The following is a 20893-nucleotide window of genomic DNA, read 5'->3' as shown; positions in this document are numbered from 1 at the left end:
ACTGCATGGTGATACTGGTAAAATGAAGAGCTCGTTCATATCCTCTTGATTCACAGTAGAACATATTCAAATATTAATATATTGCTGATTATGTTGTGCTTGGCACTTTAAATTATGGTAAAACCAAAGAAGTGCAGTGCCACCTAAAGCTGTACTGTGAAGCTTATCTGAGTTTATTGACGTAACCCATGGACAAATATCCACAAATATAAAACGGTGCAGTGAAAAGAAAAATCAAGACTTGGTGGCAAAAATACCTCAATCACAGTGTCAGTCCTAAATTCATGAACTTAAAGCTGAAGGTAAAGAGGTGTCACACTATTTCATGTTACTTCTATAGGTATTAAGTGACATATTATTTTGTAAATGTGTGTGGGTTTTTAATGACAGTGGACTACAAACACTGAGAGACAGGATGTATGAATAAATGAACCCTTTAGGTCTACTGTATCCATGTTTTTTCAAATTCACCAACGATATGAAGGTGGAATATGTGAACGACTCCTGAACATTGTACAATAAACTGTTGTGACTCAATTACTAAACTTGGTGGCAAACTGTTTTGTCTGTATCATTGTAACAGCACATGGTGTAGGTGCAATAATCCCTCTGCTGCTTGTTTTAAATGGACATTTAAACTGTAAAAAAAAAAAAAGGCCCAAACACTGAAGAGGCCAAAGGTCTTATCTGGAATGGTTTACTGGTGTGGTGAGGTTTAATTGAAGACCATGTCCCCCACTAGCCACCTCAACATAAAATCAATAGAAACTGAAGAGCTCATTCACCATTTAGACTCAATATGGTTCAGACAGACACCGGGCTCAGTCAAGGGAGAGGCAGGGACACGTCATGTTTACTCACAGAAAACATGATTAAATTGTGTAAATATTGTCTGTTCTGTCATATACAGTTTGCTCAATTATGTTTAAAGAGAAATTTCTTAAAATGACCAAGCATTATACAATCTTGCAGATTTTTTTATTTACAGGGATGGATTTATGTTTAGCAACCCTCCAAATATCTGGAATCTAAAAGTCTGTATTTACCTGAGTTAAATAACTGAATAAATACAAAAAAAAATGAAATTCAATAATACTAGAAATGACTCTCTTGATGTGTTGAGCCTAAAGGACTTTCAATCTGACTTAAAAGTTTAGTATGGCTTCTGTTAAAGGTCACATTTGTCATTTGCTGCAATAATGCCCAACTCAATTTAACAGATCAATTCTTTACCTTTCACAGAATGTAGCACACATACACACACACCTTGGATTAAGCTGTGTAGACCTTCTATTCATTTTGCATGACAGATCACAACATCCATCGTTTTTTGCATTATTTTGCTCAACATAACTGAGTGTAAATATTATAGGTAATCTTGATTTATTTCTGACATCAGTCAATATTCACAGCCCTTTCACTGTAAACAGCTGCATTAAGGAGAGTGTAAGAGGTACTTTAACCAATCATGCAGGTTTATCAGCTTCTGTTAAGGTTTTAAGATCTCTGCCGCAACATCTCCCCAAACAGGTGTGACTCATAATGTCGGTGAATGTCTGCTGTCGTTCCAAAAAGCTAAAGAGGACAGTGTTCAAATCCTAGACATGAGTTGCATCAAAGACTGTATATACAGTGTTGATTAAGACAATAAAAAACATTGGCAACATATTAACGAGACTAATGTTTATTTTCGAAAGTGAAAGATCACAATGTACAATGATGTAGTGTTTGACCAGAGTTAATATAAAGGTAATACTGGCCCTGAACTTCCCTCTCTCATTCAACTAACAGCAAACTGCTTTCAGGTTAGAACACACAGAGCCAAGTGGACTTGAAACAGACATCATTGTTAATGTGACTTCATCTTTTTATGGCGAATGTTTGATTCAACGTCCAAATGTAAAAATCTGTGTAACTGCATTTCACTCAAAGACTAGGACAGGAGAAGTTTCACAAAAGAGAAAATCAAAACATCCAAACACACTTGAGCTGTCCCCCAACCTCCAGGATAGATGGACAAAATTAACCAACACAAACATATTTTAAATGCTTTCAAATAAAAAATCTAACCAAAATCCACACATTGAGAATACGTTTAACTGCTACAGTATGAGGCTAATAATCAACAAAACAAAATGTGACTAAAACAACACTAACAGTGCAGTGTGGGTGTGCACACACATTGAGTATATGATGCAAATATTCATACTTGTGTCAAGAGATCAAGTGAGGCCACGTGAAACATCAACACTCCTTTACCATAGTAAGAAGTAAACACGTGTGGCCAACGTATGTAATTCTTTTGGCAATGAAGCCAACCATGAAAGGAATGGAGCGATGTATGCACAGACACCGTGTGTAACAAACAGTACAGAGTTTCTGAGTGAGGACAGACACTTTCAAAATATAAACAACTGCTGGTTTGAAACCTCTGGAATAAAGCACTTGGTATTAATGTACAGCTGCTTCACGGACAAACAACAAAGACTACTCTCAGTAACAAGGTGAATCACTGCAGCCACATTTGACGGTTTCATTCAGTTCATACCACAGCGTGCAAAAACCATACTGCTGTAATCGCTTTGTTGTGGATTTCAAATAATTTGTAAATTTTCTAGTTTCCATAAAAGTCATTTTGATATTAAAATCTTTTCTTGGTTTCGAAAAATCTATTCTGAAATAAATGATGTGATTTACAATTCGTTACACATTTAAGAAGGTTGCTAGAGGTTGCTAGATAAACAACAACAACAATACTTGATATGAATGGTCATAATAAATAATTAAGTTTTGACATTACACTAATGTTTTTTTTTATAATTTTTAGTTAAGATTTAATTATACAACAGTTTCACCATGTTGGATTCTGAATGGTTGAGCTTGAAATTCAAAGAGCTTGAAAGAGCCAAATTCACCCAGTTTAGTTGCTCTTGATTGATGGAGAATTTCAAAATGTATTTGTGCATTCAAGATTTACAAAAGCCATTAACATGGCCTTTTACACACTGAAATCCATGCACACAATGATGATTAGTTTAATTTCACAAGCCGCAGTCGAAACATACACATCATCCTTTTGTCCTGTTAAAAAGAGTCCATGACGACAAACAGGGAATATTAAGGACTATCTTCTATCCATAAAAGCTTCAGATGAATCTGTGAGTGGTGGTGTGCAGTGACACCAGCTGTGAGAAACCAGATATACTATGTGGACAGGGTTCCACTCTGTCTCGACCTACATCTGGCTGATGGATGGGTTGTGGTGGGTGACCATCCTTCTGATACTGTGACAGAGCTCTGAGCATGGTGCCGTGATAGACCTGCAGCAGACATGTATACACACACACACACACAAAGATACACATTTTAATAAATATGCCTGCAGAAGAGAATACGTCTGAATCACATAGAGGCCGGTGAAACAGTGTAATACTGCTTACATACCAACAGACATGCTTTAAACAGTGCCACAGGTAATTAAAAGACAAACAAAACTGCATTCAAGGAACAACCTCTTTTCATAAATAAGGCTAACCACTCTTACATAGCCATGAGAATAATAAGAACAAGATTGTACCAGGATATTAGAACTGAGGGTCACAAAGACCTGAGAACACAAGGTAAGCTGGTTGGACCATTTTAAGGCCCCATCATTAAGTGGCTCTCGTCACTGTGCAGCGCTCTGAAGAAGGGCCTTCATGAAAAAGCAGTTTCTCCTTTAAATAAATAACTTTGAAAGCCAGCAAAACAAAAATGTGGCTTTAAAAATGCCAATATGCTGTCCTGTAAAATGCACGTCTGTCTGTTTAACCATCCAGACAGTAATTAACAAAAGAGCAGGTCTGAGGTGCACTGAGTGTGAAGCCACAGTGACAGTGGAGAGGATTCAAAAGACATAGATCAGTGAAAGGTGCTGATCGCCTCTGGTCCCACTACACTGGACACAAAGCAGTGCTCGTGTCCCGCAGGCACTTCATCTTAGTTCATATCCCGGCTCCAATGGGCCAGCCGTGGTTATAGCTCTCCAGGGAGCCATGCAAGATTACTGTGATCTCTCTAACACACAGAGTCGCCCTCTATGGAATCACCAGAGAGACACATTAATACCTCTACATGCTATACAGTATTGAAATACAATACCTGGCAACATGCTCTTACCATTAAGAAAGATCCCAGTCAGTTGTTATTTGTCTTCAGGGAGAAGAACAAGAAAACAGGCTGCGAGAAAAAACACAGCAAAGTTATCCAACATGGCGGATTAGCTTGTCTGCAAAATAAACTTGAAAGCTTAACTGTTACCTTATGGTCTCCCATACAGATGTTAGGACCCACTGTGTTGTAAACGAGAGTCTTATCATCATCGTCATCGCTCTGAAAATAAGGATTTATTTTTATCAGCTGGACAAGTAACAAGGGAAATGTGGCATTCAAGTGAACGTGACCCACTTTATTTTGTAACTTTTCTGATTAAAGGTCGAATTTTATGTCGCCTGTTATATGGTGAAACTGGCATATAGTGTACATTGGACTACAGGTGGAAGGTTGTCAAAACCTGAGCCACTGAACTTGAAGAGAAACCTTTCTCTTTGTTGTGTGTGGACTACAATAAACAGCTACCACGCAGGGTGTTTAAAGTATGGCTGTAAACACTTGATGTGAAACACTGACTGACCCTGTGGAGGAACTCTTGGGCAGCGTTTGACATGAGGATGCGATCACACCAGGCAGGACAGCGAGTGTTCATGTACTGGGTGGGTTTAGTGTTCTCTTCACTGTAGGGATAACTGAGGGAGACACAGGTGGCAGTAAGGAAAACAATCAAAAGAGCACAGCGTTTGTAAATAGTGTGTTAGGAACAAAAAGCTCAGGTACAATCATTACCTTGGTGGAAACGTGATCTCTTCCTCTTTAACCACGTCATGAAAGGCAGCGACTTCTTTGTCATATTTCAAAAGCTGAGGGATAGAGAAAATGACTCACCAGCAGTGATAATCGGAAGTTGTGCGATTCAAGATAAGCAAGAGAAACTAGGACACCTGTAAAATGCCAAAGAACTGTCACGTTTATCTCTTGTTTTTACCATGTACCTCATGTATTTTGTCCAGTCAAACAACATAACTCAAAAATTAAAGGTTAGATCTGCTGACAGGATCACCATTAAAAGATGTGTGAGAGAACAGATAAGCAGCTGGGTATATTACAGGTGAGAGCCAAAGCAGTCGCTGTCGTGTGGACGATATCATCGATGTGTGTCAAACATTGTTTTCTTACCGCTCTGCCATTGTCCTGCCTGAAAACCGTCTGGTGCATGTAAGCAAAGAGCTTCTCCTCAATGTGCAGCAGCACCTGCGAGTGAAATTGAGGACAGATAGAGTAGTAGCAGCAGCATGAGATAAATGTCAGCCCTGAACCTTACTGAATCACTTTTAATCACCTGATGGTCATTGTCTTTTTCTTCACAGATGATCTTCTCCACTTCGTTACTGCTGTCCTTCTTTACAGTCTGGATTTCTGCTGAAGTGGACAAATGCTGTACACAGAAACACAGACACCCAACAGGCCTGGTCACCTTATATTTAGATATATACTTGTATATAATATATTCATGGAATCTTCTGGTTGCTTAAAGAGAAATAAAAGTTGCTTCCTACCTGTACAAGACTCAGTGCGTCCAGACGGAAGTTGAAATCTCCAAACAGAAAAAAAGGCAGAGCAGTGAAGCGGCTGTCGGATATCCTGGAAATGAAAAAAAAGTCCAATTTACAGAAATATAGTAATCTTCTGGGTAGCCTGTTATTTTGCACAAGACGAGACATATTTCAGAAGATTGATGGCTATTGGACAGCAAAAAAGAATATCCACAGACGTAATGATACCAAAAGAGTACAGTCTAGACATGCTCTATATATTTACTCCAGTAGGATAACTTTTGTTGCAATTGTGTGTCGATGTGAATCAAAAATCCTTATTGATTGATTGTATTTGTTGTCTCTGGTGTCACTAACTCGGTTCATAAGAAGCAGTTAGGTGAAGCAAGGACTATATTTAGTGTATCTAAATATAGTCCAGCGAGCAGGAAGGAGTCCTGTGGTTGTATGCTCTTAAGAATCTGACCTGTTGATGACGTATCTGAGAGCATTTTTGCGGTTGGATGAGTATATAGAAGGACTGGAGTTGCAGGCAATGAGGTTGGAGGCATCATGGAACAGGTGGACATTGACCAGGTCCAAACCTCTGTGAAGACACAGGTGTGAGAGCACACACACGTACACGTACACACACACACACACACACACACACACAAGAAAGAGTGAGGGATCACACAACGCAAATGTCACTTATGAGCTTCTATCTTATTAATGAATGGACTCATGTGTATGCTGAGACCAAAAACAAGCACATTTGTCTTTGTGTACATGTTTTCCTTTGGAACAGAACAATTCATGATTCTTATGGTTCCTTTTGTGAACAAAATAAAATAACAAATAGTGACAAGCATTCTCAAAATATACAAAAAAGGCCACAACAGCAGAACTTCAGCATTTATATTTTATATTTGGCTAAATAAAAATAGAAAAATAAAAAATGTGCACTAATAAAAAATCTACATGTAAATGCACCTTGACACCACCTGAATGCAAAATAGGATAACATCTGTTACCATTGTAGAGAGGAGTAAACAGTGTAGAAGAAAACAACCTGTGATGGCACAAATACTTCCGCTTGGACATGACCTACTTCTTTAGGGTAAATATTTTAGCATGTCATTTCAGAAAGATACTGAATGTATGACCCAGTGTGTGCTGTGGTGGGTGTTCACTGATTATGGCATCTTTGCTAATAGTCTTTGGTAAAGGCTGTCCTTCATTATAAACCAGCCTGGACAGTTTTGTAGCCAGCAAAAATAAAATCTTTGTGCAACATTTGTTGACTGTGACCTACTTTAGATACATAAACTTGTTTGCTTCATTCGTGTACTCCCCTTCACTATCTTGCAGATAGAAAGTAACATCAGTTTTGTTTTGTATTGTTGTTTCTGTTGACCTGATAAACTGCATTATGAACACTCTTTCATTTTTTATTTGGGCCATTGTTTACCATTATTTTATAGCACAGCTGAAGAGAGACAGGAAATGTTGGGAAGAGAAAAAGGGGGATGGAGGAGCGTCGGTATCCTCGTGGGTATGTCGCACACCCCATGACCACTCTTTTTTTTTTTATCTTAAACGTTGCTCCAGTGGGGGATAAATCCCTCCTCAGTTCCTGAGCATGCTTCTCATTGTTGATTAGCTGAGTAGGTTGAGTATGATGTTTTGAAGAACAGAACATGTACGTGCACTATTTTTGAAACCATTTCTGAGAACATTTCTTAACCCTCCTTTTAGTATAGTTATATGAGAGGCGAACACACACAGTTTAAAAGCAGTTTGAGGCGACAACAACAGAAGATCACAACAGTAAAGGTTGTGTTCAATAAGATGTGAGTTATCAGGGTAGATTTTATATTTGACAAAAGTCAATAACAAACGACCAAAAAGGGAAAGTGAGTCGAGCCCCGAACTGTCTTTTATCCAGCTGACCACAGTGCACAGTACGTACTGGTTGTGTATGATCCAGCGGGTCCTCATGAAGCCCTTTCTGGACCACTTGAACTGCAACAGAGACAGATGAGAGTGAGTCACTAAACAGCAGTGAGCCGTGTCTTTGAAGGGCCAAACTGATCATTATTGATTCCTACACATAATTTGTCTCATCTCCCTGTCAGAGCAGGCAGACAGCCCACTACAGCCCCAGTAGACTCATTTGTCCCGACATCTCCCTTTGGCCCTCATGTACCCCTCCCCACAACCCTGCACGCACGCACGCACACGCACACACACACACACACGCACACACACACACACACACACACACACACACACACACACACACACATATACACACACATACACACACACACACACACAGACACACACACACACACACACACACACACACACACACACAAATGCAGTCATCCACAGATGCACATGCTTGCAGACATACTCACATCAGGCCAGAAATTCTTTGGGAATTTTTCTTTCTCCACTGTGGGGACACTTTCCAGAGAGCCCACATGCTTATTCTGCCCTGAAACCACTTTGAAATCCTTAACTGTTAGAGGGGGGGAGAGGGGAGGCAGAAGGGTGACATGTAAAAGAGTGAGAAAACATGCAAACAGCAATCAATAAACTGGTGTTAACCTCATCAGAGCGGCATACGAGATGAGAGAATCTATAAGCGAGCCATTAGATTGTGTTTGGTGTACAACAATCGGTTAGGGTGGCAGCTGCAGGATGTTTATGGTTCTTCCATAAGCTTTTCTGAGGAGCTTTTTCACGACTAACGTGACTGGACTATGCAGCAGCAAAATAACAGCTCCACTTTCAATTCAGATGCTTTGCAAATATATGGTGGAAAATGTTGGCAATCAAGATGTCATTATATAGACAAATGTCCTGAAATGCTTGATAATCAAAAAAAAACAAAAAACGTGCCAATCATAATGCAACATTGAAGTTACTGCCCTGATGGTATGAGCAATTTATGAGCCTTTACCAAAAGAGTGCAGAATAAAGGACGTTCTTCCATGAAATTTAAAATCCGTATAGCTCCATCCATGTTGACAAAAATTAAAAACAAATAAAAGTCAATGCAATCATCAGGAGTAAAAGTTTTACCATTAAAATCATACTGCTGGATGTTTTCCAGTGTCTTGTGGATGAAGTACATACTCCCCAAAGCCTGCACAGAGAAAGAGAGAGAGAGAGAGAGAGAGAGAGAGAGAGAGAGAGAGAGAGAGAGAGAGAGAGAGAGAGAGAGGGGACAAGAATTTTAAACTTATAAATGCACAAGCTCATGGTACAAAAAAAAATCCGAGTGTGCACAAACAATCCATTTCATTCAAACAGAATCGTTGCATCAAGTGCAGCTGTAAACAAAGAAACTTGTGCTGTTTTATCATTGAACTGCAGAGTTTGGTTTTAAACAAAGGGAACAAGAGAATCTACTAAACATTTTTTTGTTAGTAAAAACGTGAACAAATAAGATCCAAAAATCCTAACGGGTTAAAATGAAACAATAGTAATTATAAATTTCATATCTTCAGCACTTTTCAAACTATATTTGTATGTTTCTCAACAGCTTAATTACAGCTGAACTGAAGAAAGTTACAAGATAAATGCATTAAAATATACGGTATATCACATAAATAAACTTAAGTGGTGTGTAGGTGTGATAACCAACTTCTTACTGTCTTTTCAAAAAGTATCTTCTTTTACGTGGTAATGTTATCTTCTGATTATTATTATTATCATGTCTTTGCTGATTTTGTTCTGTATAAAGAAATCAGATGGAACCCCCCAGTCACCCTTCAGGTTGGTTGGTTAAAAGTAACCAACACAAAGAAGTCTGACCCAAAATTGACTCGACAGTATGAGGTTAAAAATCAACAAAACAACATGTGACCAAACACAAACACAAACACACACACACACTGTGCTCTCTGTCTCACGTGTGGGAGTGCACACACGTGAGTATTTCAATCAGTCGATCAATCTTTTTTTGTATCGTACCAGTTCACAATAAACGTTATCTCGAGTCGAGACAATTTACAAAATGTGCAGGTAAAACACCTGACTCCTCCCCTAACCTTCATCCATCACGAGCACAGCACTAAACAACACTTAGCAAAGTTACAGTGGCAAGAAAAAAAACATATTTTTCTTTCAAAGTGATTGTTATTAAAGTTTTGCATTATTACACACATCAACATGGTCACTATTCCAGCCCCGTACCGAGTTTCTGAGTGAGGACAGACACAACTGCTGGTTTGAAACCTCTGGAATAAAGCACTTGGTATTAATGTACAGCTGCTTCACGGACAAACAACAAATCAGATCTATTTAATGTAATGAAGAGGCAACATATTTATTTCACTATGTTTCATAACCAGATTAAAACTTTTAACAGGAGCTTACATTTATGTTTAATTAATCAAAAAGTTAGGATTTATCAGACTTATAGGCAACATACCAGCTAAGAGGGTTTTTTCCCGACATTCAAAGAGAACAAAGATGATGTGCCTGATATCCTCGAGTTCTCTTTTTCCAAAAAAGTGTAGTGTCAAAAATGTATGCCTCTTATAGATTAAACACAATAAAATGTTAGGCTTTGAAATGTTTTTTAAATAGAACCATAACTCTCTTAGTGACCTACTCAGGCTGGTTTCACAGCACTGGCTAAATCAAAAAAACATTGATATGGTAACAAAAACAGCAGAAATCATCCGAACACTGCGTCTGACTTGATGAATTGAATTTTGCCATTTTTTTGCCATCATGTGAGCTGAATGGTGATCTTTGTATTGAATGATTCTCTGTGACACACAGTATATTGTTACTCTCCCAAAGACTCATGAAACTTTAAAGAATAGAGACCATCAGACTGAAAACACAACGGAGCACATCCACACACAGCCCCCCGTTCTCCACTTCAGCACCCAATCATCCCTGACATGCTGCTGACAATTTTTAATGTACTAACTGCCTGCTCCACTGATCTGATTAATCATGGCCTGAGAGATCAATAGAGACAGAAAATTAAAACAATTTAAAAGGTATTAAGCAGTAGGCCTGCTGTCTGCCAACACCGCCGCTCTGACTGGGGTCCGAAGAAAAATCAACCAGCACTCAGAGGGCTCTTGGCATGATGGACCGACAACCCCCCCCCCCCCCCCCACACACACACACACACACACACCCACGCACCTAATCCCACACCTCTAAACACACACATACACACCTTTAAACACACACATACACACAAACATTTAGTCCGGGCATGAGAGATCTCTCCCTGAAGAGATCATTTATCTTCAGTGCCAAAGTTATCCTCATTTCATAAAACTGAAGGGAGGTACACTGAGTGAAAAATAAGTGAACAACGAGTTCAAACTACAGATTTAGAGTTATTTGAACAAGGCTGATGGAGTTGTTAGCTTTATGCTAAAGATAAGAGCTCACCATATAATGTCAACTAGACACACACGCACACAAAATGTATCATTTAACAGTTAGAGCAAAAAAGGATTATTCAGTGATTTAAAAAAAAAAGTGTATTTAGCTCAGAAAAAAACGGATCCAACCATGGACATTTTTATGTTGAATTTGTAACAGTTGAAACTCTCAGTAATGCACAAACACACACTCAGACACACATTCCCCTCCACATACTCTGCCAAACACCTATCTTCATCAATCAGGTTTGTGCACAGTTTAATAAAAAAATATTGACTTACAAGTGATTTTTTATCAAAACACCATTTGTACTGGGAATGCATGCGAGTCTGCCCCCTGTGCTGCTGCAGCCTCTCTGAAAGGAGAACCCCCCCAAACTCTCTCTTGGCCACATAACTGATGATCCACAGCCAAGGGGAAACAAATTGAAAATCAATGCAGGTGGCACAGACGAAATGAGAATGAGGCATTAGGAGGGGTGGGAGTGGAGGAGGCTCTCGGGGCAAACAGTGGAGGGTGCAAAACACTGGTGTGCAGGGGAAACTTGGTCCCAGCTGTCTTTTACCCCCCCTCACACTTTATTTATCGTGCACAAATGGGCTGGGATCAATAGTTTTAATCTAGAGTTAAATGTATTGACTTTGGCCAGTCTCCCAAACACCTGGCCATTGACTTTCCCCGTTTCACTTCACACACCTTTGGTCTACAGATGCAGCCGTTGACCCTTACTGTCATACACACAGTGTGAGGGTTTCACGTGGGAGGAGTAAAGGGTTAATAGTTTAAGACATCCTGACACACAGGTGGAGTCTTACTCAAAACCAGGGCAGAATTTCTAACAAACATGCTGCAAAACCTGTTACAGGAAACTACACGTTTACATTCCAAGCAAAGGAAAGAAGTGAAACGTGTGCGTGTGTGTGTGTGTGTGTGTGTGTGTGTGTGTGTGTGTGCGTGTGTGTGTTGTTGTTGTGTGAGGAACAAAAACAAGAATTGAAAATGTTTCTCAGGACAGGTTTGGTCACACGAGCGTTTGAGCGCACACTTAGAGACAGACTCCGGGGTTCAGAGATAGATGGAGATAAGATATGTAGACAGAGACTTGACCGACTTTTCTTTAAGGACACTTCCTCCTATGTTGTATACAACAGTCCTTGCCTAAATACTTGATGCTGCTCTTTTATCCTGCACTACATCGAGCTAATGCAACGAAATTTCGTTTTCATCTGTACTGCAAAGTTCAAATTTAAATGACAAGAAAGGAAGTCTAAGTCAAAGGTCAGTCTGTGGCCACTCGGTGGAACTCCTTCAACATTGTTTCATGATGTATCTAAGAGATATATGACATGCACGTGTTGTTCATCTCACCAAACAGGAAAAATAAAAACAATTCACACAGAGATAAACACACACTCACACACAACAAGCCAGATACTGAAACAAGTATGTACACCTATCACAAGAAAGGTTTTCGATACCTAGAGTTGATGATTGGATAGTAAGTAACAATCTGAGTCTGGTATCATAAGGATTGCATATAGTGACTGATTTGTAACAGCTGTATACTCTATGGTTCTAATGCCATCAGGGATGTCTGCCCTGACTGACAGAATCTTAGCCCGAAAAAAAAACAGGCTTAGCATCTGGAGACAGGCTTAGCTGACTTGCTCCAGTTCAGTGCCCCCAGTTTTTCTCCTATTCTAATGCCATGTCACTGTGGGGACACTTTTTTTGATCTTCAAAATCTTGCTTTCCCTTATTTACTCACGGATGTGTAGCCTACAATTCAAATTGTCCTGATTAAAGGAAGAATGTGCCACAGTTTACACATAAATACAGCAGAAATCATGTATATCCAGTGTAAATGTCTCTCTGAGTCATGACTGTGTACAGTGAGAGAGAAGTGAGTCCCACCAGCTGTTCTGTTGTCAGACCGTGTGGAGGCTACATCATGTACATCAGCTGTTTTAGTCAAGGACTAGAGAAAAGAACAATAACATATTCAGTGTTTATTCTGATGTCACATTACTGTGTTTAGATAACTATCATTCCGTGTCAATTTATGTGCAATATTAAGTGAAGAGTTAACCACATGCACTTACATTAGCCTGCTAAAGGCTAACACTATTGCAACTCGAGCAAAGGACAATTTTGTCCCCTGCTTGAGCTTGATGGTGCTTAGTTATTGTGCGGTCTACTTGATAACTAGCTTTGTGTGAACGCGAGGCGAGCGGAAGCTTCAGAATAGCTGAAGTGTGGTATAATGCTGGTGCTCAAGGGCGACATTTCCTGGATCAAAAAGTTGTACATTCTTCCTTTTAGAGGTCCTATATTCGGCTTTCTCTGGTTTGATATGCTCTTCGGTGTGTTCTCCAGGTGTCGTGTGCACATCTATTTGCAAAAATTCAAAGTCAGCGGAAACGCAGCTTCTCCCACTTCCTCCTGTTAGCAGTAATCACATGTAACTCTCGGTCCCTAGAACCCCTTTTTGAACATGGGTTTGTGACATCGAAACACAGGCAGATGAGAGTACATGAAAACAGACACTTTTTTCAAACATTAGCGAATATGATTGTACATTAGTAGACACATTAGATGCCCAAAAAAGGGCATAATATGGGACCTTAACATGCTGTCATGTCCTGTAGCACGGAACGCTACTCTTCCCATATACCTTTTAGGATAAATATATGTATAAAGTATGAACAAACATAAGTGTATAAGGCAAATGCATATGTGCATCCATAATACCATTCTTTGATATATTGTCAAATGGCCCAGGTCTTCCAATAGAATACTGTCAGATGTTGTAGGCTTGGTCAATAGATGTGACTGTCTACTGATGCCCCCTCTCGCCTTTTCCAGAGACTTGAACAGCAACCAGCTCTGCATTTAACTCAATATCATTTTTACACTTCAAACCCCCTTTGAACACTAACATGGAGGAGGGGCCCCACCTAGTGGGAGCTTATGTGAACTACACCAACTCCATTGTCTTCCTACCGTGAAGCTGTCTTCTGCTTGGAACTGGTTGTCCACATAGATGCAGACCCTGTCATAGTCCTTCATTTCCTTACTGGACTCAATGCTCCTGCAAACAACAAAGAACCACAGAGCTAATTGTCATGCAGGAAAACAAAAAACTCAGCCCTTTGATGTAGAGCTAAAAACAACAGTACATAAATTGATTAGACACTATGGGAAATGAACAGGCTGAGTTTTAAAAGTGGATTTAATTGAATTGGATGCTTTAAATTCAAAATTGTTTTGACTGTTTATTACACACTGTCCCTCACAAATAAAGTTGAAATTGAGATTGAAATTGAAAGTTGTTTGCTGGAAAAAATGTTTTTACTGCTTTGATAATTAAAGAATAAAAATGATGATTAATTAGATCTAAGAGTAAATGATATGTATACAAAACTGTAGATGCAGCTCATGGCCTAAAATATGGATGTGTGATACGTCGCCAAGAACTCCTACCAAAAGAAGTTTTCAGCATGGCCCATGTTGGCCATGTAGTCCTTCCCTCCCACCTCCTGGAAGTGCAGCGCGATGAACTGTGGTTTGTAGCTGTGGATAGTCTGTAACAAAGCAGCACAAACATGTCTTAGTCAAAAGAATTTACATTACAGATGACTTTATTTACATATCACTTATCTAAACAAGATCACAACGTGCTTCACAGAATGCAAACAATGAAACACAATAAAACATACATTAAACACACATTTCATCATCTTGTACTCTGCACAATGGGAATAAAGTTGAATGTAATCTACCTTCACAAAATACACGTGATGAAACACTGTTGAAATTATTCAATAAAAATTGATTAAATAAATTAAAGCAGGATGTGAATTACTAATCAATTGTTAAAAGCATAATTTCTTTGAGAAGGGAGTTGCATACTTTAGGGGTTACCTGGTTGCCCTTGGTAACCAGCCTAGATGTACTAACAACTAATTAAGGTGCTCATGCTGATCTAAGATCTCGGCTTGGAGTAAAGAGGGTTTACTCTGTCCAACAACAGGACAAAGGTAACTATCCATTGGGGGTGATGCTGAGTTTTTTTTCTGTCTTATCTCTGTGTTTGCTTGCAATGACCATGTTATTCGTTATCATGCTGATGCTTCTGTCAAAAGCATATCTACTAAATTACGTTGTCAACAATAGTGGGCACGACTATGGAACAAGGGTTTAATTTGTCAGAAATGCAAAGGAGCTACTAGTCATCAAACTGTAACAGAAGGATATGTTTCATTGTCAGTGAGGAGTGTGAATATCAAATCTTTGAAAGTTAGGATAGATGTAAGACAGCAGCTTACCTTGTACAATTCTTGTAACCATTCATTCTGAATCTCACCCAACTATAATAGGAAAAGGAGACAAATCATCAGTGTGTGTGGAAGAAATCAAATAGGATCAAATAGGAAACCCAAAATAATTCATTTCTCTGCCACCTGGGGGCAGTGTAACACGTTAAACTCTTTCTTTTTACATTCCCAATAGGGAGTCTTGACCACTCATTTAGTTTCTTGTGCACGGGTGAGTTTAAAGCTGGGATAGCCCATTCATGTTAGAGGAATATTTTTTTTGTTATTCAACATCAAACATATTAATTCTAATTTCACAAAGTACCAAACCAAACGTCACACTTCTACCAAACTAGTTATAAAAGAGCCTGGCGCTCCAAACACCGGTGACCCCAGTGCAGCTAACATTATATCAGCAGACCAAAGAAGATCTAATCCAGCCAAACAGCTCAGGCATGAATCTAAATCACCACCAGCTCTACAATCTGTGAGCTAGGAAGAACTAAACACACTGTAATGTATTCTGCCTTTAAAATTAAAAAAAACCCCATAATGAGCTAAATACCTATCTATGTTAATAATGTCTACAAACTTGTATGATGGTTGAGTAGTTTCCTCTCACTCTGCCACAGCAACACTAAATCGTGTGTGCATTGATAAGGGTTTTGAAGCAATGCTAACATTACTTGACTAAATAACTAATTATTCTAATAATTCAGGAACTCAGTAAGTAATCTTGTTACTTTTTAATAGTACTAATAACATTTAATAACTCAATTTCCCAAAAATGTCCATTATAGTATGAATGAGTGTAAACTGGATCATGTTGAAATTATTATATTTGAACATGACAGACACATCATATTTAGCAGTTTACATATGAGTCACATGTTTCAAACTTTCTGCTTTTCAGTTCTGCTTGATACAGCTTTAAAAAAAAAAAAAAAAAAGTCTCCCTCCAACCTTTTGACATCTGTCTTGACAGTGACATTGCCAGCGAGCTGACAAACGGGTCAAATGGGAGTCATGAATCTCTGACAGGAAATTCTCGGAGCTAATATTAACTCTGAGCAGTTTAAAACAAACAATGAAAGGGTCTGGAGTGGACATAATTCCTGTGTGCTCCAGGATGTCTCATTCAAGTATAGCTGCACCGTTTCAGATCTATTCATGATCCACACATCCTCCCAATGATGACTTCAATATTGCATGGACACCTGATAGGTGAGTGAGAAATGAGAAAGGCGGGTAGATAAACCTTACACTCAGCAATCCGACGATACTGAGGCTCATTTAGCAGGACGTTTCTTTTCTAAAGTCAAAGTTAAGGCTACATATTTAAACTGAGCATGACAGGATATGTCAGGAAATATGATAAACAGTGAGACATCAATGTTTCCTCCATTAAAGCTTATTGTGTCTCTGATTCTAACACACCTGCGTCAAGAGTTTGTTTAGCAGAACAGTGATAGAGTGAAAAACAACCTGCTGAAAGGTGGGCACATAGCAGCTGAGAAACGGCTTTGCATAGTGTATTTGCATGGCAGTGTGAAGGGGATGACTGAAGCCAATATGACCTACCTACTGAACCGTAGAGGACTCGCCTCACATCACTCTGAAACAACCAATGTTTCCACTGATGCCTGATTCATTTCATTATTTGTATTTTAATTAAGCAGGAAAAGTCTCATTGAGATTAAGAATCTCTTTTACTAAAGAGTCCTGGCTAAAGCAGACAGAAGCACACATTTACAGGATTTCAGATACAAAACACTTCACAATTTACAAGGTATATGAACCATTCAACCAACAGCTGTCATAAATTATCAACAACAAGCCAATCTGAGTTCGTTAAAACATCTACAGCCAGATACACAAGCCTCCAGATCCTTAAGAAGACCTTTAAAAACCTCCAAGGAAACCAGCTCCCGAAGATTTAGAGTGTCTTGCAAACGATTCCAAGATGGGGGAGGAGCATACTTGAATGCCTTTTTTTCCCCCAATCCAGTACAGGCTTTCGGGATATTTAAAAGGTATAAATCCTGGGAGCGAAGGTTGTAACTTCCAGTAATTTTTTTGAAGTCTGTAGCACCGTGAGTAAGATAGAAGCAGACGGAGAATACTCTTATATATAAAAATATGGTTTAGTCTTCTGTACAAGAAGCGTTATAATTCTATAGTTCATGTTTTAGGGGAACATTTCAGGCCCAATTGTTCTCAAAATGTTTATCTCGTTGTTAAATGTTGTGAAAACCTAATGGTGTCTCCTCCTCTACATTGTTGAGTCTCAAGCAACAAGACCAGACATGTTGAACACGAAGGCTTCAACAAAAGGCTCCAGAGAAACTGGTAAGAATCCAGGACAGTGATGAAGTTAATGCTTTAGTTGTTTTTAGATGTCTCACAATGTTGTGGGAAATTTGCTTGCAGTGCGTCTAAAAGTTTCTCTTGAGTAATACTTTGAATTTAGTGGATCACTGGCTAACTGCTCTGTCAAAACACGCTGCTGCTCCAGCACTTTAATGGAAGAGGATTGATCCTGTGATGTGCTTAAGGTCTTGCTCTTATTCTGACGTCTGGTCAAACATTTAGGAGTATTTGTTTAGGGCTATAGGGAGCCTAAATTAGGAGAAAAGTTCATCTCCTGTGGGAGAAGATTTTCATCTGTTTACATAACTTCCACAATGGGATCTAACATGTTTTCACTGGAGACAGAGCTGGCAACCGGAAACATGGTCCTGTGCCAAATTTCCATGACTTTAAGAGCTCCCCTCCCTGCAATGTTGGAAAATGTTAACAACCCAGTATTCACAAAAACATAAAATCCTGAATATTATTCCATGTGTCTAATAGTCTAGTCCATCTAATCCTTACTGCTGGTTTTTTAAAGTTTACACTATTTGTGACATCATTAACTTATATAATGAGTTAAGAATGAATGATACAAGTAAACTGATACCACAGAAGGCCATGACGTGAATGACAAGAATACTGTAAGCAGACCATTGAATTATACGGGGTCATCTTGTTCTGTGTAACATTATTAACAGTGATTTTCAAAAGGGATTGGTTGCACATAGCACAATCATAACTTGTGGAAGGGGAAGATGATTTTTGGGGGAGGGGCACACATGGATGGGATCCATGTAGGGCTGAATTCTGGAAGCAAAGACAGAGAGGACTTACACTTCTTAACTCAGCCTAGAAAACCAAAATGTGATAGCCTACATGAGAGGTCAAGGAGGTTCAGGAAAATGAAGTCATTCTCTTCCTGTCAGCACATTTAGACTGTCAAAATACCCTGTGGTTAACATGTGAGACCTGGTGTTAAATCTTAAATCAGATTTGGTTAGGTTTGACTCACCCAATGTATCCACTATTAACTGTATATTGTTAGTCTTTGATCTCTGTCACAGATCAATGTGACAATAATAATGTAACATTTATTTTACATGGCTGAAACTGTTATTTAGGCTTCTCGGTTGTAAGGCTCCTAGCAGACACTTATCTTTGTATTGTAGCTTATCTTCCCTATCAGTTTTAAGTTATCATCGTATAGGCATACATTTCAAATCATTAGGAAACCCATTTACTCGATGTCATAGGTTAACGTTCTCCCAGAGTCGCTGTCTGTGTCTAATACAATAGTGTTAATGCAGAATAGCTCAGTGTCACTGATTCGTCGGCCTACAGGTCAAAGATTGAACAGTGACGAGTTTTTATCTCCCAACACTTGGAGCCTCTTTACCAGTCTGACTGAGAGCAGGTCACGTGAGGCGTAAAACGTGCGCGTTCAACAGGTAATAATAGTGAAGTTTACTGACATTTTTGAATTTATTTTAAACCAACAACAGCGAACGGACACTGTTGACACAATGCTGTTTAAATAAAAACGACACATTGATGCTACATTAAGGTATTAAGCATAATAAGCGTTACGTACAATTGGGTTATAGGCGATAGGTCAGTCAGCGCGCGAGGTGCTTCACACACTAATGTGATGTAGGCTCGTGCAGGCTATACCAGCAGCTGAGGCAGCGTAAAGTCCAAATTTACCTGTCTAACGTTACACTTCAGACGAGTCATTTCTCCATCAACCTAACAGCATTACGTTTAATCCTCTGGCAGCATGACAGTTTGGAGTAGTTTAAACTTTTAATGCAACTCTTACCAGCCTACTTACATTATCAAAGAGTGACCCGACATTTGCGGTGACGAGCAGCACATCAGTGTACGTTTCCATGTTAACGATCTTCCTCAAGCGGCTCGAGGAAACTCCGTAACGTCGCCCAAACGACGCGCGTGCAGGCCTACAACAGCTCCTCTTCGGGAGCTTATAAAGGCTTAATATGTGGGTACAGACAAGACTACCACCGCTTAAAATACTCCAGCACCCCCCCTGATGACTTTGTGTCGCTTCTGGTCCAACTTGTTCGAGGAAGGCGGGCTGTGGTGATATCTTGTCGTCTTCATACCGGAGCGGTGTTCATTTTCCTCGTCTTACCGAGGAGCAGTAGAGGCTGAGTTGGTTAAATAGCCGACATGGGTGGATTTCCGCCTCCACTGCGTTAATTGGACTAGTAGCTTCTTAGAGGACTTAAACCCGCCTGGACGGTGCATCTGCTGCAGTCTTGACAGACGCTCAGACAACCGGACCGCGCAACAGTCAGTGATGGGCAATAAACTCTGGTGCTCCGCCTCCACTCCTCTTTTGCAGTCTTCCTCATGTTGACTTCATCATCGCTGAGGCAACATCGTGGCCGTCACCCAAAAGTGAAACCTCCTATCAGAGACTGTTTGAGTGCATTTAAAAATATCTAGACTAAGAATACGTTGTTAAAACTACAACACAAAGCCATGAAGACTTGGCCTCCTTTAAACATATTAAGCTGTTAAAATAATTTAAGTTGACACTAAAGTAACGACCAACTTAACTACCTGAAGGTATTACACAACAGTCTACACAACCACAGAGCTCAAACACAGGAAGTTTGTCAATTTATTTCCGTGGAACTCTTCTGTCAAGGAAATATCTACTCATCGAGCACCAAGTCTTTCACAATAATAAATCCTCTCCAGACACAAGATGGCTTGAACAGAAGTGGACGGTCTTCATCATCATTTCATTGGTAACTTGGTGTGTTCCCTGCTGTCACCATACCATATGAAAATCAGCAGAGCTGTGATTAAGTCATAAAGAGTAGATGTTCTATGGCCACTGATGATGATGCTCTTGGTATTTGCTTTGGAGGACTTTGTTATTGATCAATCTGTTTGTTGTAGCATTCTTAATTTAAAGTGTGACATTTATAGTTCCAAGTCTCAGTTGTGCTTTACTCTTCTCAGCACTCAAGGAACAACTCCTGTGCATAACAATGTCTTTGTCAGACTAAAACATATAGTTAAGCTGTAGGAGTAGTTTTGATGTACGAAATCTACAGAGCAGAGATTTCTCTCAAACATTTTGCTTCCCACAAACCCAACACAGCAGTGGAACCATAATTATTCTTAACATAAGAA

At 39.4% G+C, this 20893-nt stretch overlaps 1 protein-coding gene across 1 annotated transcript; it reads right to left on the bottom strand.

Moving 5' to 3' along the window:
- Nucleotides 1–1668: 1668 nt before the first annotated feature.
- Nucleotides 1669–20160, bottom strand: inpp5l (inositol polyphosphate-5-phosphatase L). Its single transcript, XM_079357444.1, has 16 exons — nucleotides 19557–20160; nucleotides 15386–15427; nucleotides 14541–14641; nucleotides 14061–14148; nucleotides 8721–8784; nucleotides 8051–8154; nucleotides 7600–7652; nucleotides 6115–6234; nucleotides 5652–5736; nucleotides 5435–5530; nucleotides 5272–5346; nucleotides 4882–4955; nucleotides 4673–4784; nucleotides 4300–4371; nucleotides 4159–4218; nucleotides 1669–3320 (listed from the first exon to the last, which is right to left on the bottom strand). Exons 1-15 carry the CDS (start codon nucleotides 19614–19616, stop codon nucleotides 4177–4179), a joined length of 1188 nt encoding a protein of 395 aa, XP_079213570.1. The 5' UTR covers nucleotides 19617–20160; the 3' UTR covers nucleotides 1669–3320; nucleotides 4159–4176.
- Between the last annotated feature and the right edge of the window lie 733 nt (nucleotides 20161–20893).

This window comes from Symphodus melops, assembly GCF_947650265.1.
Source record: "Symphodus melops genome assembly, chromosome: 1".
Classification (NCBI taxonomy): Eukaryota; Metazoa; Chordata; class Actinopteri; order Labriformes; family Labridae; genus Symphodus; species Symphodus melops.
Note: the sequence above shows the minus strand (reverse complement) of the source record. Positions and strands in the feature narration are given on the sequence as shown.

Excerpts from the sequence above, each read along its gene's own strand:
- inpp5l (XM_079357444.1), bottom strand. The coding sequence starts at position 19,616 with ATGGAAACGTACACTGATGTGCTGCTCGTCACCGCAAATGTCGGGTCA. Across the intron at positions 8,155-8,720 it reads CCAGCAGTATGATTTTAATG|TTAAGGATTTCAAAGTGGTT; the intron begins GTAAAACTTTTA and ends CCCCTCTAACAG. Across the intron at positions 4,785-4,881 it reads GAGATCACGTTTCCACCAAG|TTATCCCTACAGTGAAGAGA; the intron begins GTAATGATTGTA and ends TGTCTCCCTCAG.